The sequence below is a fragment of the Camarhynchus parvulus genome, chromosome 17 (assembly GCF_901933205.1).
Source record: "Camarhynchus parvulus chromosome 17, STF_HiC, whole genome shotgun sequence".
NCBI classification, from domain to species: domain Eukaryota; kingdom Metazoa; phylum Chordata; class Aves; order Passeriformes; family Thraupidae; genus Camarhynchus; species Camarhynchus parvulus.
The window spans coordinates 4,920,594-4,946,007 of NC_044587.1; the positions used below are offsets into that span (position 1 = coordinate 4,920,594).

The 25,414-nt window shown below is 45.3% G+C and overlaps 1 protein-coding gene across 1 annotated transcript in view; it reads right to left on the bottom strand.

The window, feature by feature from the left end:
- Nucleotides 1-13,749: 13,749 nt before the first annotated feature.
- The window catches only part of GPR107 (G protein-coupled receptor 107), a 32,083-nt gene continuing 20,418 nt past the window's right edge, over nucleotides 13,750-25,414 (bottom strand). Inside the window, exons 15-18 of the mRNA XM_030961388.1 lie at nucleotides 22,020-22,069; nucleotides 21,204-21,287; nucleotides 20,289-20,413; nucleotides 13,750-14,192 (exon numbers count right to left, since the gene is read on the bottom strand). Of these exons, the coding sequence (XP_030817248.1) occupies nucleotides 14,096-14,192; nucleotides 20,289-20,413; nucleotides 21,204-21,287; nucleotides 22,020-22,069 (356 nt within the window). The 3' untranslated portion in view covers nucleotides 13,750-14,095. The remainder of the gene's footprint in view (nucleotides 14,193-20,288; nucleotides 20,414-21,203; nucleotides 21,288-22,019; nucleotides 22,070-25,414) is intronic.

Consider the following 25,414-nt stretch of genomic DNA (forward strand, 5'->3'; position numbering starts at 1 on the left):
TGTCGGGAGTCGGGGTCCTGCTTGAGGGGTGATGGGCAGTGCGGGGATGAGGAGAAGGGGAGCTGGCGGTGGGAACACAGAGCCTGGAGCAGGGCTGAGCTCAGCGTCTGGGGGTGACCTTGGTGGGACATCAACAGCTCCAGTTGTAGAAGCATTTTCCAACCCCTGGGCTCCCCAGATGAAGAGGGGTTTGTTCCCCACGTGGAGGAGTCAGATCCATGTGGGTCCCTTTCAGCTCAGGATGTTCAGGCTGAGAGCTGGGTTTGTTCAGCCCGGGGAAGAGAAGGCTCTGTGAATACCTTAGAGCCCCTTCCAGTGCCTAAAGGGGCTCCAGGAGAGCTGGAGAGGGACTTTGGACAAGGTCATGAAGGGACAGGACGGGCAGGAATGGCTTCACACTGACAGGGGGCAGGGTTTAGATTAGGTATCAGGAAGAAATTCTTCTCTCTGGGGGTGGTGAGGCCCTCACACAGGTTTCCCAAAGAAGCTGTGGCTGCCCCATCCCTGGAAGTGTTCAAGGCCAGGATGGATGGGGCTCTGAGAAGTCTGCTTTAGTGGAAGGTCTCCCTGCCTGGAAAGAGGGTTAGACAAAATGATCTTTAAGGTCCCTTCCAACCCAAACCCTTCTGTGATTCTACCATTCTCTCACACCAGAGCTCCACTGAGCCTTCACTCACGCTCTGCAATGTGTACATAGAGGGATGAAGTCCAATCACTTCAAAAGCCCCACAGATTCAACCTACAGCAGGTTTGTGGTGCAGCCAGGAAACCATACAAGTGTTAAAAGCAGCAGCACCCAGCTTTTCCCCACCTCAAACCCGTGCAGGGCCTTGTGCCTCCACAACAGCTCAGTGTCTGTGTGCAGTCATTAGCTGTGCTGATGCACACGATAAATACACTTTTCTTCCTGCCTGTGTTGCAATGAGGGCCCTGCTGGAGCTGCCTGGGCATGCCTGGACTCCTGTGGCAGCAGCCAAAGAGGGGGAAAATCTGTGCCTGGATACAGCAAAACCTGTCTGTGGGGCTGTGCAGAGCCCAACACAACACACACAGGGTGTTTGCAGAGGACACAGAGGAGCACCGCTGACACAGCACTGCTCTTTGCACCTTTATTGTTTTTAACCAGCCAAACGTTGCCTGACACTCACTTCTCCAGGGATACATTCCCCAAGTGGATGTTTCTAAAATGCCTCGTCCTCCATTACCCAGCCTCACACAAACGAGCTCATTAAGGCAGAAGAGGATAAAAACACCATCACCATGTCCCAGCAGCAGCACAGCCTGGGGATGAGCTGGAGGGATGGCACTGAGCACAGGGAATTGGCAGCACGTGGCAGCCAGAGCTCTGTGAGGCTATGTCTCCCTTCCAGCATCCCTCCCAGTTGCTTCCAGCATCTGCATGGCTTTTAGGGACAAAGGCCTGCCTGCGACTCCAACAGGCCTTAGCAGATTCCACTCTAGCCCCCAAATGTGCTGCAAAAACATCCTGTGTAGCCCCTTCTTTGCTGCCCATCAGCAAAACTCCAGTTTTTGCAGTATTTCCCTTCATCTGTGCTCCCTGGGCTGTAACCACATCGCAGCAGGGGTGTCCTTTTGTGTGCAGAGCATGACCTGTCAGTGCCCGGCTGGGGATCCAGCGAGGTCCCAAACCTTCCCTGCACAGCACAGGCTCTGCTGCTGCAAAACTGATGTTGAAAGGATTTAATTCTATTTAAAACTCCACCCTGCCTCCATCACATGCAATGCTGAGGAGAGAACTCAAATCACATAGACGAGAAGAGAAAAGTAATCGGAAACTATACAAGCCAGTCACTTTCACTCCCCAATTATTAGCTTTAACCCTATTACTGTTTAAATAACAACCCTAGTGACATTTTCTAGAATGAAGTGACATTTCTACAGGCAGAGAAACACAGCCCAAGCCTGGAAAATCTCCTGGGGTCGACAGGATTGAAACCTGAACAGCGGCTGGGACACAAAACAATGGTGCCCAGCTGAGTGTGGTCAGTGTGCCCAGGAAGGAGCTGGGTTGTTTGCTCAGAGGAAAATCCACTGCAGGCCAGTCCTTGAGAGTAGTTTTGCTTTATAAATCCCCCTGGCTTTCTCTTCCAAGGCAGACCTCAGGCACAGCTCACATCTCCCACCACCAGCAACTGCAGGACAAGCTCAGAGCCAGCCCTGACCCGGGCTGGCTTTTTGATTAAGCAGCGTGTGCTTGCAGGGCTTCCGCTGTCTGATCCTCACACTGCAGCCATGGAAATGAGCATTCCCTGGGCAATGTTTGCTGCTGCTGCCGTGGTCAGAGCGGGTTCCTGCTCCAAGGGAAGCTTTACCCCTCCTGCCACGCCACTGCTGGAGGCTGGGATGGATCCGATGCTGCACGTTCTGACTGTAAAAGCTGGGAGCTGTGCGGGCTGCACAGCCCAGTGTGTGTCTGCAGAAAGCTTTTCCTTCCTCGGGTATCTGCTTGAAAGTGTTTAATAAAACCCCGGAATTCTTTTTGCTCAGGACACAGCAAGTCTGTCAGGCTCAGCCACGCAGCAGTTTGTTCCACGTGGGCTCACCAGGCTGTGCACATTTAATCAGCATCCTCAGACGCCATCACGGGGGTTCTCCCCAGCTCATCCTTCCTGATTTAATTGCCAGGATTGCAGCTGCCTCTTGGGAACAGCACTGCATGCAAGCAGCGAGGTGCAGACTGTCCTGATCTCGTGTGCTCACTCTGTGCTTCATCACAGATGGTCTTTTCTTTCCCCCTTCGTCCTCCTCACTGATGTGCTCAAACCTAAAAAATCATTGGTATCACCCAGCCCGAGCACAGCACCCACTGAACCCCACCTTGGCACGGCTGGAGCTCTTTGTGGGGTGGGAAGCTGGGGATGGGGCAGTATCCAGCATGGCACGCTTGCACTCTAAGATGCGATTTGACGCAGGAGCTGCCCCAGGAAAGGGAGAAGAGAGGCAGGGGATGGACCCCGGTTAGCCCATCCCATCCCCTTCCTCGCTCCTCCCCTTCCCAGGGCTGGACGAGGCGCCTCACAGGGTCCGCTCAGGCTTCAGGTTTCTCCAAACCGCTTTTTCCTACTGCATCATGAAACCCACACATCCACCCACCCATCCATCACAGCTGTCTTTGTGGCCAGTGTCACCCCCGGTCCTGGCAGCTTGTGAACATCCCCCTTCCACATCCACCCACCCAAAAACAGATCGAGAAGGTGCTCCCAAAACCAACAGACCACATGAGCGAGGAATCTGTGACTGGAGACACCAGCCTGGCAGCGAGCTCACGGAGCAGAGCACACACAGCCTGTAGTTCGTGCTTTTTTTGTGGAAAAGCCAAGTTTTGCTCAGAGTTTTCTTGTGCCAGAGCAGGAGTGTGTCAGCAGGGGAGTGGTGAAGCATCAGAGCCTGGAATAGGGAAGGAACATACACACAGAGGAGATTAATTATATCAACTACAAAAATAGTTGCTATTTTAAGGTTAATGCTTGAGTGATCTGACTCAGTCAGAAAAAGAGCCAAAGGAATTATTGGCATCAGTGCTGGCTGCTCCCCCAGACAAGCCATGGTCACCGCTGGCACAGAGAGCCACCAAAATAGCTGCTTTTCCAGAGGGTTTGAACAAAAAAATGCCATTAGAGTGAGTTCAACATCCTGGTGCAACAACCACGAGCACAGGAATGCATCGGCTCTTGCTGGGGACACCCTCGGCTTCCCAGGCATCACCCGCATCTCGGATTACAACCATTTTACATACGGATGAGCTCAAGGCTGTGAGCAGCGTTCCACGGGACTCCACAGCTTCCAGCTCACCAACCAGGGTGTTCCTGAAGCTGCTTTATGCTTGACAAGATGTGAGTGAGCTGCTCTTGCTTTGCCCCTGGTATCACTGCAGGTCACAGCAAGAACCCAGTGGTGGCCTTTACCAACTGCTTTGATAGCTGAGCTATATAGGACTTAATAAGAAAGCCCTCAAAAATCAAGATTTATAACCCAAAACACTCCAAGATTCAGGCTACAGCATCTAATGGCTATTACTGCCATAAATTAATTTCTATGGCACGGCATTTTAATGCCAATACATCACATGGCTGCAGAGGAACGCGACAGACACAAAACACTCCAGGTTTTTGGGGAAAGTGGCAGCAGGAACGGTGCCCTGCAGGCTCTTTCCCCGGGAAATGGAAGTGTAGATATTGAAATGATGGCCAAATGCAGGGGAAGGTCTGGAAATCAAACTGTGCCAGGGCTGCACGTACAGCTGTCGCTCGAGACTGACACGCAGCCGGCACGCTCAGCGTTACAATTTGCTACGCTATTAATTTCTCTGTTAAATTCTAGTTTATTTTTTAAAGCCTGTATTCTCTTTACAGCCTCTGGGGCTGTAATTGTTATGCTAATGTAGGAACCCGGGAAGGGTGGCTGTGGTGAACTCATCAGCTGTTCGTGCAGTTTGCAGCCCTGGGCTGAGACAAAGCCAAGCAGCAGGAGGTTTTGTGGATCTTCCTTCGATCTTCCTTCGTGGCACATCACAAATCCCGGCTGGCAAGTGGGAAATCACCCCTTGCTCTGCTCCTGCCGTCCTCGTCCTGCAGAGCTCAGCCCAGCCACCTTGAGCCAAGGCTTGATTCCAGACAGACTGAAAATAAAAAAAGGCTCCTTGTAAGGACAAGCGAGGAGTGCTGTGCACTTTGTCTGGGGGAGATAAGATCACAGTCACAGAGGCAGCAGTAGCATTTTGCAGCAAAGACTCCACTGGCACCCTCAGGGCTGGAAAAGGGGTTGGAGAAGCTGCTCTCCACATTGCTCTCCACCCACTGCAGGTGACTTGAGCACTGCTCACCAGCTCTGCTGCCAAGCTTCAGCAGGGGGCTTCAATAACAAACCCCACATCTGTGACAGAAGCGTCCTTAAATCTGAAAGAGGTTTGGAGCAGAACAGAGCTTTTAGAAAACATACATATTTATAAGAACCTTCAAAATAAAGGGAAGTCACGTGGCTTCCAGCTCTTCTGTGATCCTGCCCAGATGTTTGCTCCAAAGGCAGTTCCGTGTCTGCTCCATGCTGAGCTCTGAGCCTGCAGAGGGAATGGTGTGGTGGTGGGCTTCACACCACTAACCAGACAGAAATCAGCCTCTTGAGTACTCATGAATCCTACATTGGCTCATCAGCCCCTCGGTGCCTGGGGTCTGTCTGCTGAGGCCATCTGGAGGCTGGGGCAGCTGGTGCTGACCTGCTCTGGTTTCGACACAAGACACAAGTCTCTTGAGCAAGCTTTGTAAGCAAACTGTGCAGTCAGCAGTGATGTCTGCCCACCCAAATCCTACCCTGCAATCATTAAAATCAAACCAAACCAAACAAAACCACAACAATCCCTAAAAACATTCAAACACACAAAAAATCAGCCTGATCAACCTGTACCTATTCTTCAAATTTTGTTGCTGTTTAAGAGTTTGAATTGTTGCCTCCCAAAAGGCTGCTCTGATTCATGGCAACACTCAGGCATTGTGTGCTTGGTAAACCCCAGCAGATATTTCCACTCAGATTTTGCAGCAACAGTTAAAACCCTGACTGCCTCAGAATACAGATTAGGGCACACACCAACCAGCTTCATTTCAACGTGTTCCTCCCATGGAGCAGCCAGGCTCACTCAAGGCATCTGTGAGGTTTAACAGTAAAACTAAAATGACCCCCCAAACCAGGAATTATGCACGCAATATATTTCCCACTGAGATAAGCAAATGGAAATTGGCTGAGCCAGGCATTTCATCCAGCTCACAGCTGACAAGGGGTCATTCCCTGCAGTGTATTTAGCAATGATTTGTCCAGCCTAGTGTTGATTATCTAAAACAACACAGAACTGCCTCCATTTCTCCAGGGAGATTGTTTGCAGCCAAACTCATTGGCAAAAGGCTTCTCCTAACATCTTGTTTTCCTCCACTGCTCAGCCTTCAGCCACACTAATTCCAAACCCATTTCTGTGGGTTACCCCCATGCAGCCATTTTGTACTGAGCTACATCTTCTTGGCTTTCTTTAATCATCACTTAGTCAGGCTTACAGCTTTAATTCTTGTCACCTTCTGCCATTGCCCAATTCCTTCCTCTCAGTCACTTGCAGCTGTTCTTTGTAGCCCCTCCAATTTGGCTACTGCCTCCTGGTGTGAGATCTAGCCCAACATGAACAAGTTTGTCTTCTCCCAGGAGAGGCAGATCAATACCTTCACAGCTGGGCTGGGTGGAGGATTCCTTCCAGCTTCACAGAGCTCCTGCAGAACAAAGATCTGAGCAGTTCAGGGAAGAAGCAGCTGGAGCACTGATAGGGTTTCCTCCACGCCTGCAGGTAAGCAGTGGGTGCAATCTCAGGGAGAAGCTGGCAATGGGATATTGGGGGATATTGCAACACCTTACCCAAATGACTCAGGACTGAAGGCATAGAGAAGATCTGCACCCCAGAGCAATGTCCTCAGGGACTAAACCCCCCAAATTTATCACTACACTTACAACCCATGTTTTAACTGCTCCTTTCATCAAGGATGCTCTTGCCAAGCTCAGCACAATCATCCCAAGAGGGAGCAGTTAAAGGAATTTCACACTGCCTCTTCTATTTCAATCCTCACCTATTCCACCTGCCACCCCTGTAACAACCTCACCTCACATGCCTGTTTGGTTTTTTTTTCAGGAATACAGGAGCCATCTCAGGTATTGTGTCTCAGCCTCCCCACAGAAAATATCCCACAGGGGAGAAGAGCCACAACAAAGCAGTGTCACCCCCAATTACCATTTTCCATGGATGAGAGGGGACAAAAGGAATGGATGATATGCACTTTTTACTACTTAAGACAGAAGAAAGCCTTTGTCTCCTTACCAAGGGCCCCAGTATCAGGATCAGCTGTGCCAATAACAAGCTGTGTTATTACCTCTGCTGTACAAAGCAATTTGGTTTTTATTGACCACTCACTATACAGGGCACTACAACACTCTCCCCTCATTAGAGCCTGTCAGTCAGAAGCAAAGGAAGGCAAAAGCAGATTTAAGGAGAAGGCAGTTCTTTGCAGTCATGAAGATAACCTTGCTTGAGCAAAAGCATTGGCAGCAGGCACCAGGACTGCAATGAGGAGCTGCAAATGATCAGACAGCTGGGAATGTCAGACACTGGAAGAAAAACCTCAGTGCAGGTAGAACAATTTACCTCCCCTGGGCAGGAAAACACCTACAAAATTACATCCAAACACAGAACACTCAGGGAAGCTTGTTAGCTGTGGTTTTGTTTCTTCTGCTTCCTGTGTAAGTCTGCCAGATGACCTTTGCTTGCAATAGACTTCAAATACTGGGAGCTCTTCTTTGTGTCTCCTTGGAGAAAATGGTCAGGAATCAATTTTTCCACTGATAATTTCATTTGGTCTCCTTCTCAAGTGAGTGCTCCCACAATTCAGCCCCACCTTACCCACTCCACCCTTAACATTTCACCTTTCCTTATTGGCTGAGTGCAGGCAGCTCTGGGGATGGGTCTCAGCTGCTGTCAGGGAATGCCAAGGGGGAATGTGAATGTTTTAAGGCCAAATACACAACAGACAGAAAATGCAGAGGATGTTCAGTTTGGAGAAACCTGCATTAAAGAGATTTAGGCCACTCCAGTGCAACAACCAGTGACCACCTGCATCAGGAAAGTTTGTTCTAACCTACAGTGAGGTATTAGGAAATCCAAATTCCAAGTACTTTTTATAATTTAGCTCTCTGGTAAAACACCACCCACCCAGAGGCTTGAGGCAATGCAGAAGTGGCTGCTTGGGAGGGGCAGGGCAGAGAAGAGAGGCTGTTTCTGGCATTACCCCTCAGTGGTAGGATGAGAACCACAGGCTGAACTGTAAGAAACATCTTGAAGGCTGGAATTTCATGCTGAAGGATGTATGCTTTTGAGGGATGGGGGATTATCAGGAAGAACACTTCACAGGAATGCTGTGCCCTCCTCATCCCTGCCAACCCAACCAGTTTACAGAACTGAAATGCAAGGTTAGAGCCCAACACCTCAGGAAGAGCACAACTACAGAGTCCCAAATCACCATCAGTCTAACTTAAAATAGGTCAAGGACTTGCCCCTCTGAGATAGTGTGGCCAGATCCACTAGAGATATTACATTAAAAGTAACCTTCTATCCTTAATTTGTATCTGACACCAAGGTTCAGAGCATCAGCTCCATCTGCCCTCACCTGGCAGCAGACAGCAGAGAACACACAGACCACAGGGCTGGGGAGCAGCACCAAGCCCAGATGCTCCTGAATTCCTGCCTGCCCCAGACTGCAGGAGACACAGGGCTGGGAGAAACATTTTTGTTCAAGACTCAGTCCACAAACACTGCCTAAGTTCAGCTTGCAAAAGTAAAAGAGCAGCAGGGCACATACAAACACAGCTCCAGCACCTGGAGCTCAAGAAAAGGCACCTCAGTGAACCTTACCGGGTCACTGACAGGAAAAGCTTTTCCCTTCAACAGAAGTTTTCCACACAAGTTTTGTGATTTGGCCCTGAATCCATGATGCAGATGTTGATGGCTGGAAACAGACGTTGAGCAGAGGGAAATGCAGACTTTGGGAACAATGGGTCAGCTTGGCTGCTGGCAGTTCAGAAGGAGAAAATGAAATGCATTAAAAACTTCTTTCTGGTCAATCTTTATTTTACACATTTGCATCACAGCAGGGAAACCAAGTTACACAGACTGTCCTGACTTGTCTCTACCTTGCTTCTCTTCAAATACTGTTTGCTGTTCTTTTAATAAAGTTTAAAAAAATACTGAAAAAAATCCATTTTTACATCTGAACAGGAACTGAGGAATAGGATATTTACAGGTCACCAAAACCCCAAGAACTGGATCTTGCTGTACACAGAAAAGTCTTTTTTAGTTCTTCTGGAGGTCATTTACTGAATGAATTCAAAGCTACATTGTACAAGGTGCCCTAAAGCTGCTTAATGACACAAGAGGATCTAGAATTAATTATTAATAGTTCCTAAAGGGCAAGGGAAGCTATTTAGACCCATACTCTGTTTTAAGAGAGCAGGTACCAGCTCCACTGGCTGCAGGATGAAGCGCTTCTGATGATGTGGAGGTCGGACTCTACTTTAGTACACAGAGAGCAGAACACTGAGTGAAATCCCACAGGGAAATATTTATTTAGAATTGTCCTTTCTAGAGGATTGCTGCAGTCAAAACATAAATGGGTTCTTGAGCCAGTCAGCCTAAAAGGAGTGACTCTTTTCTCAGCCACTTTCTTCCTACACCACTCAACACCTGAGTATTGATATTTTCCTACATCCTGTTCCAGCCACTTGGGAGCACAGATCATGTGCAGTTCTCACTGGATCATTGCTATATCCAGACAAGACACTACAAAGGGAAAATGCACAGCTTCCCAGTATTGCTAAGGAAAAGTGATTAATCAGCCCAAAAGTATTGTATCCAGCAGCTACAAAAAAGAAGCCAAATTAATTCAATTTAAAACAACGTTTTAACAGCATATCAGCCCCAGGCAACACAAAGAAACATTGGTCAAGTGTCTCTGAGCAGCACCACCTCAGCTTTCATGAAACACTGAGGCTACTGGCACTACACACAAGGTCACGGTTTCAGTGTGAGTCCCACTATGTTCAAACCTCACTGCACCTCCCACTCCTGCACACCACAGCTCCTCTCTTTGTACACAGGTGAAAAATGGGGATGTGCTCTATGAGTGAAGCAGAGATCATAACACAGGAGCTATAAAACATCTTCTTTAAAGTGACAGCAATCTGTTAGCTAGCATGACAGGTCAAATTGAAGGAGACAAACCAAGTAGGCTAAAGGAAGAAATATTTCCTTCCCTCTCCTCAACGGCTAAAGAACTCCAGTTCTCAGAGCTCAACAGAGCCTACAATACCCAGTATTTGCTTCAGATTGGGCAGTTTTCAAACAAACAACAAAATCCCCTCCTTTGTCATCAATTTGATTGTCAGTGGCTCAACTGCTTTTCTCTAAGAGGAACACACAGTAAGGAAAAAAGACTTAACACTAAAAATCTTCTACAGGACTTGCACCAGATGTGCACACTGGAGTGATCAGGACATGGCCTTTGATGGCCAGAAGGAATGCTACAGTGCTCAAGGACACATGGTGGATGCACACTCGTGCCAGAGAGAGTCCAGTCAGCTCAGAAAAAATACATCTCCCACACTATGAGCTCCAGACAAAATGCTGCAATGCAGCAAATTTTTACAACATGCTCCCCCAAGGCATGCCAGCATGGAAACCCAGGAACAGGGCACTGAGCTGGAGGGAAACACTGAACAATGCACTGCACACATCACAACACACAAGATGTTAGAGCATCTTAATAGGACAGCATGTGCCTTCTTCAACTCCAACTGCTCCACTCCAGCAGGCAGCAGCTCTGTTCCACATGACCCCATTATGTCTTGCTTTCTTTTAGCATGTCTCTTGATGAACCATCAAGGAAAACATTTTCCAGCCCGAAGAATGCAAGAGGCTGGCAGTGGCACTGCAAGGAGGCTTCCTCTGGAAGACAGCCTGCTGAGCAGCCACGGCAGGAAGGAGGAAAGCAGCAGTGCCATGTGCATGTCAGCATCCCCAGGGATTTACTGGGGCATAACCTGCATTGCAAGTGAAGACTGAACCAATCTCATTTTTGTCTGCAGAGGGGACTGAGTGCTGGGCTGCAGCAGCATATGGGAAAGCTTTCAAACCATTTATTCCCATTGCAGCAGAGCTGCTGTTCCAGGACTCCTGTCACTCCCTGCTGGAGATTGCTCCAGCTCCTCACTTCAGTAAAAGCAGCGACAGGGAAGCAAAGCTGCACATCCCTAAACGATCTGTAATCCACAACAGCTCCTCTCTTCCCTCCCTGTGAGAGGCAGAGCTTCCTAGCAGATAAGCAGCCATCAGCACGTGAAAGGCAAGCACTGATTATCCTGCCTGGGGAGCTCTGAGCCGCTGCACTGCACTGGCCCTGCAGTCATGCAATGCCAGCCATGCAGCTGTGGGTTTGCCTGGGGAGGAGGGCAGGGAGCAGTCCTGCCTTTGATGGTTTGCAGTGCAGCACTTGCTGTGCTGGAGAGAAGCACAACTGCAGCCACCCCCTCCACTCTCCAACTCCCCAGCTGCCATCCCATCCATCATATCCATCAAAACAGACTTTCTGTCCTGATCCAAGGAATTGCACCAGAGAAAATTCATTTTGGAAATGGCCACAATAAGAATCTTTTGGGTTTTGACTTGTCCATAACTGATTTTCCTTCCTAATGCTCAGGTCTGACCATTTCCTGCTGCTTGGCATCCTGTGTAAAACACCAGCAGAAGGTGGTTGTGGAGCTGACTGCTGAAGCTCAGGGCTGAACTTGGATAAAGCTCTTGTAAAAAAATGGACTTCCAGAATACTGCTGTGGCCTTTCATGCCAAGACAAAAAGAAATGACCCATTTTTCTGGCCCTTGACTGGTGAGCCAGGGACTTGGCAGATAAACCTACACCATATGCAACTTTAGCAAAAAAGTGCATATTAAAAAAAGAAAAATGAAACCTGAGACTAAGGTAACAGCAACTTGCCAAATTGTCAGCTCCCCTGATGCTGAGGTATGGAATAGGCAGCTGTTTGGAAGCAGCTCAGCATTCCCTGGGATCACAGCACAGCCCTCGTGGTTCTGGGTGAAATGCCACACCTCTGATAATTTCACATCTCGTTCACAGGAGGATTAACAGGCTCTAGAATGGGATTGTCCAGATGCACTTTGTTCCTGACAGCACATCCTTATCCCTTACATACCTCAGTGCCAACACTTCAAAGTCTTCAGTTCAGTTCAGGGCTTCTCTGAACAAGCTTTACAGCCTGTTTGAGCAGCCCTTTGGATGCAGGGGACAGAGGAACTGCAGAGGATGAGTTTTCCAGGTACTGCATTTAAATGTAAGAGCTGGGACTGCCTATGTTTGTTAATGGTCCAATTTCTCACACTTCAGGCTAAATATGTAGATTTCTTCCTCCAGAAGACCTAAAGGCCCATAGGTGACCAAACAGCCTTTCCTTGGTACAGGATCTCTTCTCACTAAAACTCTCCTTTGCAGTGGTACAGGATCTCTTCTCACTAAAACTCTCACTGCAAGGCAATGACAGCAAAGTAAAACCATCACTGCTGTGATTACTGTGAAGTTACAGCTGAGGAGGAAAACAGAAGAGGATTCTGCAGCCAGGCACAAATGCTCTTCTTCTTGTGCTTTATCTGAAGAGAAAGCAGTTCCAGGGATCAAATCCAGGTAGATTTGTTTCTACCACCTCCATGGTGCATAGAACCAACACCTGGGAAAAGAAGTGGCAATGGGGGAAAGGGATGCTGCTCCTCAATCAGCAAGGCTTGCTACAGACAGCTCACCAAGAGCTCCACAATCCCTGCTCAGGAGAGAGGAAGTGGTTCCAGATTCTGGAGGAAATCCTCCTTCTCAGCTTGAAGAATAAAATAAACTTTAGGCTAACAGTCCTCTCATCAGCTGTGCCCAGAAATGTAGTTCCTCCAAAAAACCAATTCCTGAACGAGTCTGTAAGCTATGCTGGCACATCCAGAGCTCTGCTGATGCCTCTCCTGACACCCTGGCAGAAGCACTTGGCTCCACAGCACCACATGGCAATGTCTCTGCATGAATATTAAGGCTTCAGTGGGTCAGTGGCTTATAGCTGATTTATTTTTGTTAAAGCTAATCCTCATTCCACCAGTGAGCCACTTCCATCCTCCCCTAAATGAGCACTTTTTCACTATTACAGCTCTGGACACCAACTGCCCTACTGACAACCCCAGGGACTACAGAGAAAACACATGTGGCATTTTGGAATGTGTCTGTAAAGACTGCACTGCAAGTCTGCAGCTAACAGTCAAGGATTCCATATTCCCCTGCATCAAGGTTCTGGTCATAATCTTCTCCTCTCCTGACCAAAAAAAAAAAAAAAATTAGGACTGGGAGTTACAGTTGCCTGTTTTTGGTGGCAATACTACTTTGACCAGTTCAGCTCACCTCAAACAGCAGTGTTATTAATCCTACACAGCCAGAGAGGTACAAGTAGCCATCCAGAGAGGCCCAGTAACTCAAGGTAACTGTGAACCAGAGATTTATGCTGCAGTAAAATGGCTAGACAGATTTCCACTGGAGAGTCTGGTACTGTTTATACTGTGCCAGAAAGGAGTGACTTTTGAAATACCTTGAAAATATTTTATGAAGCTCTGGGTCACAGCTTGAAAGTAAACATTTAGGCAGACCCCTAGAAAGCAAGCATCACTCTTACACCTCTTGTGTACTTCTTGTCAGGTGGGGGTGAGTCGAGAGCAACTCCATGGACAGTGGACAATGTACATAAATACTTATTGCACTATGGGCTTAGTGCTTTAATGGAGAACAGTCACTCATTTCCTGTATAGCAACACCTCTGAAAACCTGACACAGTCAGGTGGACACCTGCAGGGATAAGACAAGAAGATACTTATCACCTTTCACACTTGCATGAACAGTGGCAGAAGTCATCTGATCCAATACCCTTCAGTCTCTCAAATAACTGCAGTTGTTCCCATCCATTTGTTTTGCAATGTTCCATCCAAGCCAAAAGGAGAGTTTATAAAAAGAAAAAAAATACTTACATGTCTTTATCTTCTTTTCCCACCTTCTGACAGGCTTTGCAAGTCCCAGCATTCATGTTACAAAGCAAGTGTGTGTGTGTGTGCATATATATGAGCATTATATAAAATATATTCTTTACATACACACTGAAGATCCCTCTTCACATCAGTATTACACATTCTGAGGAACACAACAATTCAGAATAAAGAACCGATCCAGAAAGGGGGGAAAAAAAGCTACCCAAAATCCCTAGGAAAGCTTCAGGCTCCTTGCAGGTACCAGGAGATCCCATTTTCTTATGATCAAAGGAATAGTTATATTTCTGCACTGCTTTGCTCTCCCTAGACACACCCCACTCTGCAGTTTCAGTGGTGGGGAGTGCAAGTTGCTCCCTTTCCACTGAGAGTAATATTAATAAATTAAAAAAGTTTCTCTGAAAGTGCTGCCTTAGTCCAGTCCATCATGCTGTGCTCTCCCATTCGCCCTGAGGCTCTGCTGAACCATTCACCACTTTCTTGACTTTCTTCATGCCCTCCATTACTCCTGAAGTCGTCACCCTAGAAGAGAAGGGAGAAGCATCAGACATCAGACCTTGAACTCTAAAATCCATTTCAGCAACAGCTCACACCCATCAAACAACACTTCTCACATCTCTTTACCCACACTGAGCAGTTCCCATGTTTGATCTCTTGTACCACCCTGGCACAGCACAGGTGGGAGCTGGAAGCACAGCCACTGTCCTTGAGCACCTCAAGGCCCTTCCCATTTATCACTAAACTAAAGCAGCAAGTAATACTGGCTCATACCTCAAAAAAAAGGTAACAGGGGTGGTTAAAACAGTTAAATCAGGTGTCTATTTGCTAAATTTGTGCAGTTCACTTAAAAAAAAACCATTTACTATGCAGCTGACCACCCTTTCTTCTGCATTTTAATAAATGCAACATATGACACAAATACACAGTGCCCCAGATGAACCTTATTAGCTTAATGCACACCAGCTCCTCTTAATAGCAAAATGAGCAGCAACAAAACAGAAAGGAAAAGTTATCCTTTTATACCATCCAAGCTTGGATTTGTCATGGCAATCTGACCACTGAACCACAAGGCCTCACAATACCACTCAGTATGAGGCAGGCTGAACTGTTCATGCAGGGAGAACAGCACCATTCCTCTTGGAACTGCCTTGGCTCCCCAACAGCTCTTCAGCTTTTCTCTGCTGCTCCACCAAACAGGCAATTTGGATGCACAACACATTTCCTTTATTCTTTTGCACAGTGTGATTCTCATTCCATACAGGTATTTTTTTCCCCCACAAACATGGTACAAAGGTTATTTTGGATGCTGAAGGTAAGAGTGCCAATAGCTCAATGCATTCCCAAGGGATGCCTGGAAGCACACACAGACCTGTCCTGTTCAAAGCTGCCCCTGTTGGTCTGTGAGCACTTTCACCTGCTGTTTACCATGTCAGAGTGCTTTATTTGATCAGAGCTGCTAACAACATCTCCACAGCATCACCCCAAGAGGAGAAGTCATCTTCAGATAACACTCCTCTTCCCTTAGCTCCATGTTAGATCCCAGCTTCTGTTCATGTACTGTAAAAATAATTTACTCAGCCTGCTGTGTTCAGTGACATTCCAGCAGTGGCCATACTGGGATCATCACTGGTTTTCACTTTAGAGTGGGCCTAGATGAGCTTGGGCTTAATAGGAAAGGGTCACAAGAGTACAGATCAAATAACTTTTATCCCTACTAAAGTAAAATAAGGCAAGTACAGACAAAAGTAAGCAGGTTGCTTAAAGGAGAAAGATGGAATTACTAAACAATAAACATTTCCTAGAAGAGATCAAACTAATCAGTACAGAGGCATGCAGATCTTTTAAGTTCTCCCTGTTGCCAAAGGTTTCCTTCCCACAGTCAGATAGGAAAAAATCTGGAGAAACATAAGCTAGACAAAACCTAAGTAGATGGATAACTAATTGGAAAAGTATGCATTGAGATTTACTTAATGGTTTCCTGTCAAAAATGTAAGAATATTGAGTGTGGTTCCAGAGAGGCCTGTCCTGGGTTCACTTCTACTCAGTATTTTCAGTAATTGCCTGGGTAATGGAATAGAGAACTTGCTTATTGAATCTGCACAAGACACTAAGAGTTACATACTGGAGAACAAGACTAGAATGCAGAAAGATCCTGGCAAATTGAAGTAATAGTCTGAAAAGTACAGGAGGATGCAGCAAGACAGCTACCAAGTTTACTCTTCAGAAATAATCAACTTCATAATTACAGAATGAGGAGCTAAGTATCCATTCCTCAGGGAGGAGCTGAAGATTGCCATGAACTACAAAGCAGAAATGAGCACCTCACACAGCAATGCAGCAGCAGAGACACTGGGATATATAAAGAGGTGTTTCACACATGCATGACACCAAAGCAGTCCCAATACTTGACTCCCAGCTGGGAAGATCCCACCTGGCACACAGCCTAGATTGCAGCACTGCACTCTAATGCCATCAGAGAGCCCCTGCACACCAAGGTGGTGACAGAAGTAATGCAAGGTTACAGCCAGGAGGGAATGATCCACTTGCCATGTTTATGGACAGCTGCACACTGAAAGTGCAGGCAGATCTAATCACATCCTTTGCTACCATAGAGGCCATTTACTGTGTCCCCCCTCAGTAGCAGCAAATAGCTGGGAGAGATTTCTGTGTGGATTCTCCAAGAGTGAAGATTAAATCCCATCTGAAGAGCTGAAGGGACTGTTCTTGTCTCGTGCCTAGTGCATGAAGAAGTAGCTCTCAAGTCCCTCCTCTTCTCAGATTGTTCTGGTACAACAGGCAATTCCTCTCGCTCTCAAAATCAGTCCAGTCATCACCTTTTAGTGCCCAATAAAATAAAGGCAGCAGCACTAAGACCAAGCACACTGAAATCCTCATTGTCCTCAGCACTTCAGCTCTGACCTGCAATACAGCAGGGAAATGTTCCTCACCTGCAGTCTGCTGAACTGCATTTCCAGCCCACAAATCAGCAGCAGTTAAAATGCAACAAATCCTTCTCACTGAAGCATCCCTCTCCAGAGAGCATTTCTGTGCCTGCCAGAGGGATATCTGTCACAAATGAGGCAGAGAAGGAGCTCCCCAAGCACTCCATCACACACTGCTATGTGCTGCAGAGATTTCACAGGGTTTATTTTTCTCCTGCATTGTATCTAAGGTATCAAGGAATGGCTAAACATTCAGAAGTATCTTCAGCTCTCCACAGTGGTGGATTTCAACTGTCTTTTCTCCTGTTGATTTGTTTTATAGTCCACAAGAAGCACTGCAATACTGGCAGCAGCCTGCCCTTACAAGCTATTGCAAACTGGAGTGAAAACTGATCAGCCATAGAACAAAAAAGCTGATCTCTGCAAGCAAAAGATGTGTTAGGTGAAGAAAATCACTGCTAATGGAGAGCACCATGAATCAGTCTGCCATGAAGCACAACCTCAGAGAAAGCAGAGAAAAACAACCAAGCAGGTCATCAAATCTCAGCACAGAATAAGCTGCCTCATGACACAGAGAGAAACTCCAGATCCCAAGGCATAAGCAAAGATCAGTGTTACCACAACAGTTCCCTGTGTTGAGGCTGTTTTGGGTGTTAAGGACAAGCAAAGTCTCCACACACTGAGTAAGACAGATTTACCAACTTGAGAACAAAACCATTAATGGGTTTCTTCTGCAATCTCTCCTCCAGTGGAAATATCTTAACCTCCCCCGCATGCATGAACATCACTCTCAACCAAGACCCGTTAAAGAGCATTTTGATATCCAGCAGCTAAAGCCAGCTGAGTTAATTAAAAAAAAAAAAGCAAACCAACCAAAGATTCTTCCTTTCCCCTTCCTCACCCCCACCTCATCCACTGTACTGTTCATATTTTTGTGCTCATGCCCCAGAAATGGCATTAGGACTGGAAGCCTGACAGCTCTTTCTGCCAAGTGTGGCTGCACCTTTTCAAGCAGGGAACTTGAATCTAACAAACTGTCAGCAACGAGCCCACGTACTGACAGAGCTCAAGAGGCTGCCCAGCACAGAATACACAGAAAGCCACTTTGCTGATGATGAATGGCTATTGAACCTGCTTGAAAAAGGACAGACAGGTCCTTAGCTCAGCTTTAGTCACACTCTCCTCCCTGCCAGGACAACTTCTGTGGAGCCTGGAACAACTGAAGAGATTGCAGCAAAGTCTGTGGATCCTTTCCCCAAGCCAGAGTTATCTTTGCTATTCTTGATTTGTATTTTATTCCTGAGAGTTACAAGGACTTACAAAGAGAGGATTTGTGCCTTGCGTTGCTTCTGTGCAGACACCTAATTTGCAGATTTTTCTTGAAACTTTCCAGATTTCCAATGTCCTTAACAATATTTGCATTTACTGCCAGACTGAGATTTGTATCATTTTCAATGCATGAAAACAGACCCAAACTAGAGAGCTGCACTTAAAATGTCCTTTTTTTTTTTTCATGGAAGAAAAGCAAGCCTGGAAAAGAGGTTTGATAACCTCACAGCTTATAGAAATGTTGAGACTAAAGGAACTGAATGCTTCTGTTTTAGAGAACCTGATTTTAAACAAAAACCTTCTGGAAAAGGCAAAAAGTAATAAAACTGACATAGCAGAACACCAAGAAGTTTGCAGGTTTTTTGTTTCTGCCATAGCCTGTAAAGACAAGTGGGTATTTATCACATGAAAGACAAAACACTCATGCAGCGGTTAGTCAGGACACTGACAGATACTTAGTCACCCGCTCAAATAAACCCAGATAGCTTTTCCCCCCAGAAAACAGAAACAACATTTAATATTTATGAAGACAAAAACAGGACCAGCAAGACCAAATCAGTGAGAAATTCCATACACATCCATTGCAGTGCTTCACCTGTCTCAGAATGTGTATAAACTCTGTTATTCAAAGATCTACAAACATAACCTTCCTGATGGAGCTGGGGAAGGGAGAACCAGGCACAGATTATACCCTGCCAAGTGCCCAAATGGAAAAAAACTTCTGGTGAATCAAATCAGAAAATTCAAGCAAGGCTAAGGGGAACAACCCACGAGGCACAACAATGGAAACTCCCAAAGCAAAGAGCAAAATGCCTTACTAGGAAAAGGCTCACAAGGAATTCTAACCCTGATGAGATGTAAATCACTGAATTACTTCATTAAACTTCCTCCAGCTCATTTTTGGCAGATTCTCCTAAATTTAGCAACTTCTCAATTGACTAAAATAACTGTATTTGACAGGTGTCCTATTATTAGTCCTAGCAAAACCCCCACAAGCAAAAATTCATTAAGCACGTAATACAAAGTTGAAATTCGCTCTAACAGGCAAAAAGGGAAAAAAGCTTGTTTTGCTACAATCACAAATCCTGCCAGTTCACACAGTGACTTCCTGATGTGAATGCTTTTTTACCAAACAGCTTCCAAACTGAGACCAGTTTCTTACATAAACCATTGAAACACATGTAAGTGATAGTGATTTTAAGGTCACTACCCACTAGTTGGATTCCACTTGCAAAAATGACAGATTTTCTAGACCCAAAGCAAAAATAGCTAAGCATTTAAAAAGAGCTTTGTTACTAGCCATATTTCTGAGAAGTTAAACTCCTTACATGACATTTCAGTCTGGATTCTATGATTCAAACCTCCTTGTAGCAGTTTTCATATAAGATTAATTTCTTTTTCAGCTAACTATGACAGCAAACACATTTGGACTTTTTTTTGCCTCTGTAATAAAAACAGAGTTGATTTATTTCACCCAGGTAAAGGAGATTTGCCCAACTGGAAAAACTCTTAGGAACAGGCTTCTGAGCCTGTACATGAATTGCAATTATGCATCAAACCTGTAACTACCAAAGGATTAGGTTAGCTCTGCTCCTATTAAGGCAGCAGACTCCGGGGCATGTAAAGCTGTATCCAACACTCCTGGCAGGCAGAATTTCTTAGGGCATTTTTAATTACACATTCAAAAATGCCACTCAATTTTTAAGTCCTCAGAAAACCACTGCAAAGAAAATCGACAGGGACTTAGCTTGAGCCCTGCTGTATAATTTTTCCAGACTAGCTCAGGTCCTGAAGCATTTGTGGTGCCTCATGGTTTCACAGCAGGGAATAAACCAGGGAAGATATTGATAAAAATCCATCTCCTTGGCTCAGTGTTGCTTAAAATAAATTTTTGCAAAGCTGAACACCAAGGCAGAAGGGACTTTACACCCTGTTCATCTATTTATTATTACATTATTTTTATAGATTTATTTTTATTTACATTCTGCAGATTGGTGGGTCATTTTTGCTGTGAAGTATATGAAGCATTAATGATGAACTGTAAAACTATCCATGTTCCATATCTAAATTAAAATTAAAAGCTTTCTTACTTCACATTTTCATGGGCATCTTTTTGCCCCATGAAAAGCTTTACCAGCTTTTTCCACACTTCTGCAATATCCAGGTCAGAGGGTCCTGTGCACACCACAAATCTCTTTACACACACCAGTACAGACACCTCCTCTTTAAACGTGGGCAGATCCTCTTTGTCAGAGAAGGATTTAGAGAGATTCATGTAAACTGGTTTTAAACATTACTTTTCTCAAATCAAGTGAAGAGGTAAATCAAAGGGGAGAGGGGTTCTTACACAGCTTCCATCTCCAAGTCATCCTCATCATCCTGAGAGAGCTGTAGGTAAGGGTTGTCTGATGCTGGACGGAACTTGTACCCAGTGAGGACAAAGAACACCAGTGTGGCCATTTCATCCAGCAGCTGCAAGGGAAAACACGAGACTAAGATTGAGGTTCAGCCCTGCTATGCTCTGTGGTCACAAAACATTGCTCCTCATTCATAAGGTTCAAGGTTTAATGGCCAAGAGGCCTGGGCCACAGCAGAAATAAAATAATTCCTGTCTGGTTGTCATTAATCCCAGGCTAAAGGCTGTCAAATCCTTTGTTCTTTTAGTTTTCCCTGTCACTTTAAATAGAGTTACAGTTCTATCCATCTCTCCAGAGCTTTAAAAGAACTATGGCAAGACTTGGCTTTTTAAATGGTGGGGGAGGGAATCATCCCTACATTGCTTAGTTTTTTCAACAGTTAATGTATTCCAAGGACTCCCTGCACAGTCACTTGGATTATGAGTTAAGAAACCAAGTATTTAGAAGTCCATAGGCAAAAGAAGCCTGTAGATGGAAGAGCAAAAGCCTATTTCCCTGGCTCCCTCAGGCTTCAATTATATAGAGCAAACCTGACTAATTTTTTTCTCCTTTGTATGTTCTTGATTAATTTCCTTCAGACATTTTTAAATTGAAAGACTGAAAATCAATAATGCAATTACTTTCAGACATCTCATGTATAATCCAGCAACCTTGCTGGACAAACATAAAACCAAGAATATATTCTTTCACCTTAAGCACATCAGTGATAAAATCAAGAGGAGGCAGGGTACTGCAGTGTGCTTTGAGATGTTTTAGTACAACATGAGGAACATTTTATGGAATTTTGTTGTGCAGTTATATTTAAAGATCAAGAAATTGATGTATTTTCCTTTGCTGGCAAATACCTGGTACAGCCATTTCCACTGGAACGGAACAGCAATCTTTATGAGAATTGCAATGATCCGTGTGAAGTAAATGTAACACACAATCTGGGAAGGAAAAGGAGAAAGCATGAGAACACTAGCACCATCCTCAAAGAACCTTCTTACCCCAAAGAAACAGCTCAAGCAATTCCCAGACAACTCATTACGTCAAACCAGCATTATCACGCTCCTCAATAAACATGGAAGATATAGGCTGAGAGTTCTACTGCTTGTTGAACATCCAATAACTCAAACTATTGGTAACATACTCAAGTTACAGCAGGAAATTCTTTAAGTATTACAATTTCATAGAATTTCAAGAATCACAACTGTAATTTATTACTCTTGCCACTTAGGAGAGCCTGAAATGAGGCCGTTGGAAATCATTAAGAAGCCTGTGTTCTCCTGGGAAACGTACTCATGGCTCCCACTGACTTAATCAGGAACTGCACACATGCATCTCCAGGCACCATTTGGTCCCAAGTTTAATTTTTAGCAAGTTTACAGTATGTTATTCAAGCCCATCAATTCAACTGGCAGCTCAAGCTGTCTCCAGAGGAAATCAGGAAGCATTACAAATAGCTGGAATTTAAAGAGAGACAGAAGGATATAACCATTAGGAGAAAAAAGGAAGTTGCTTTTAGGATTGTAAGCCAGTTGACCAAGATGCCAAAGCACAGCAGTGCTAAGAGCCTCTACCACATGCACCAGCTGCAGTAGTTTCCAATAAGTATTCCATCAAAAGCTTTGAACAGCTTCCAAGTTCCCCACATGCATGTGTGCAGGTGTTTTACTTACCATGACATAGTAATGTCTGAAGAGCTTCAGCTTTGCTAGGTTAATGGCTGCTACAAAGAGAACACAAAAGTCCATCAGAAAATTGTTAACATGAGAAAATTTCTTTTGATACCTGTCTGCAGGGTAGGCAAGTGGTCAAAAGCAGGACTCAGGTAAACCCAGGCTAGAAGGATTTTACTGAGGAGTGCCAGCTGGGCATGTCCACATACAGGATAACTCCCAGGCTGGGGTGAATTCACTCAAAAAACGGAACCGAGATTGTTTTTGCATTAAATTTTACATGCACACACTCTGCATTCTGTAATTCTTCCTCTACCTGTGTACAGCCAACTGCATATTGTCACTCTCTCCTGCCAGAAGGGCCATTCCACCTGACATTGCCTCCTAGAAAATTCCTGTCTTTTCTAGAGCCCTCCCTGACCTGCTCCATGCCTAGAGCTGAGCTGAGCAACTTGCAGGTAATCACAGCTCTGGGAACCACTGCACCTTGCTGGACAGCAGCCTAAGCACTTGAAAACCTAAGCAAGTTCCTCTGTCATGGCTCAGGCACAACTCACAAGCTCAGGAAATCATCCTGAGCAGTTCCCAAACGTGCCAGCCCAGGCCCCAAGGTGAACCTGCAGTATTGCACTCATCACATCAGCTGGAGAGCACAGAGAGCATGTGAACCAGCTGAGGTCAAAAACAGATGGAGCAGCTGTCAGCTCTGCTCTAAGAGTCAGCTTTTAGATGTGCAGCAGGATTACAAACACAGGCCACTGATGCTTTTGTGACAACATGAGAGGCAAAGAGTCCAAGATCTGTTGACAGCATCCAGAGATGCAGTTCAGAGCCAATGAACATGAGCTGCCAATTAAAAAATACTGCCACATATTTACTGGTATTCCCTCCAAGTCCTCGTAATGTATTTCTCAGATGTGGAAGTGCAATACATTGAGCTGAAGTTCACCTGCATCCCCTCACAGAACTCACCCACTGCAATGATTTATAAAAGGCTGCATATATTTACATGTAAGGTCTTCCAGGTTCACAAGACAGCAAAATACAGTATTTCAGATGAGGGAGAGGAGAGCTAATAGCTCCCTAAGAAATGCTTCACCTCCTCTGCCGAAAACAAAGCAGCTTTTCTTATGCAAAGGAAGTGTCAAATGCACCACTGCAAATAAATTCCTGTAGGTTCCCACTACAGAAACTACAGTGAAGACAGTCAGCATTCTGTTATAAAACTACTTTTATAATCTAAAGATCAAGAGTCCCTTTCCAGTTTACCTTTAGTGTTCCTGGGGTACTACTGAATGCTACAGACACCTCAAGCCAGATACAAACCCTCCTCCAGCAGACACATTCTAAGAGCAGCAACCTGACCAACACAAGACATGAACTGACTGATGATCTGAAGTTAAAAGCTTTTCCTAATAGAGTTGGTGAATGAAAGCATGTAAATATGCATGATAAGTGCAGTGAATTGTGAAACAGGAAAGCAATATTGTCCTAGCTAAAGAAGAGCTGCATTAAGTGTGACCATGAAGATCTTGTGATTTCCCACACACCGGTTTGCACACAGAAGGATCTATTTTGAACTCAACACGTCCAACTTCAAGAACTGCCACCAGTTGGTGCACTGACAGGCCAGGAGAATTACCAGGCTTTGTAGCTGAAGGAACACCAACTCAACAGCTGCGATTCAAACTGCCAGTCTATCAGTGCTTTACAGTCAACAGCAGTGAGCTGAGGAGTCATTTCTGCTGGATTCAGGCACTGCATAGGAGGAAAGGACAGCAAAGCCAAAGATCTGACTGCCAAATGAAGTGTCATAATTCCACCTCTCCCAGTCAGAGATGGAGCACAGCTCAACATCTCAGCTATTCATCATGATAATCAATAGCAAAGAGTCATAAATGGATTCCCATTTCCAAATATTCACATATCCAGAATGTCTGAGCATGGGAAGGAAGGGCAAGGAGGGGAAAAAAAGACAGCCACCACCAAGGAGAAAGGCAAAGGAGCACCTGTGGAAGCTGACTTGCTCTCCTCAACTGCAGCAATATTTCTCTCCACTACCAGATACGTAAGTCAGCATTAATGCATGTCTACAAAATTCTGCCAGTTTTTTTTTTAAACAACTCAAAGCTACAGGACACACTGTTCTGGAGAAAAATCTAAAATCATCATTGCTTGGCATCAGCAGCTTGTGAATTGCTTCTTCACAGGCTGAATGTGCTCCAAGCAGTATTATTTGAGTCTTGCTATCATGGACACTCCAAGATTTCTGTTCACCTCAGCCTGGCAGCCCAGACAGCAACAGCAGCATTTACAAGGAGCAAGGCTCAGCCAGCAGTTGTCACTTAAAACTTGAATCACTTGCAACCCAAACCTGTAAGGCTGTGATAACACAGCAGCAATCTCAGCATGCAGTAAAGGTTGGGTAAATTTATATTTTGAGTATGATAACCATTCTGCAAAGGACAGTACTTAACTGCAGAGAAGGGGAAAAAATTTTTAAAAAGACCTTCCACCAAAGATTTTAGAAATTAATTCATGCTCTTTCAAATAGTAATTAGAAAGATAAAAGCCATCTTCCATGGAAGATTTATAGCATCTAGACCTTGCTTCACTCAGTTTTCCCTCTCTATCGCCATTTACTTTAACAGCTTGTGCCTGCAATAGCCTGATCTGCATCAATCAAAACAGAGCACACCCAGTGTTCTGATAAGCAGTCTCTTTTTGAGACTGTCCTCATGCTAATTTCCAATGTTGAGGCTGTCTGTAAGATGGAAAAAGAAGCTGGACCATCCACTTGCACATCACACAATAGCCTTTTGCTGAATAAATCCAACCTTTTCAGGATATGTACATAATAACAATCACAGGATTGCAGCTGAGGGTGCAGGGAGCTTGAACCCAGACAACAGAATCCATAAAGAAAAACCATAATGCAAGCCTGTGAACAGGCTCAAGGTACAGCTGAGAATATTTCTTCAATGCTTTGCTTGCCCTACTCACGCTGATGCATTTGAGATGTGATTTGTGCCATTATCAAACTGTAAATGGAAGCTTTCTGCTCTCCCCCAATGATGCAGCACATGTAGATCTAACCCTTGAAAAATAAGCTCTGAGAAGTGTGGCTCTACAGCCTGAGCTCTCTGCTTAAAAGCATTCCTGTACTAGAAAGAAGAGGTCAGACAGATACAGCAAGGCTCAGTATCACCAAGAAGGTGGCACAGACTTGTTAATCTTGAATGTCCTGAACCACATCAGCCATTTGGCACAGAAATGCTCCACCAGGTCAGATAAAGTCCAAAGCACAAGATAAGCACAGAGCTGCCACATCAACCCTGGACAGCTCTCTGGGGCACCTGGAAGTGGTGCTGAGTCCAGCCAAGCACGGGTTGCTC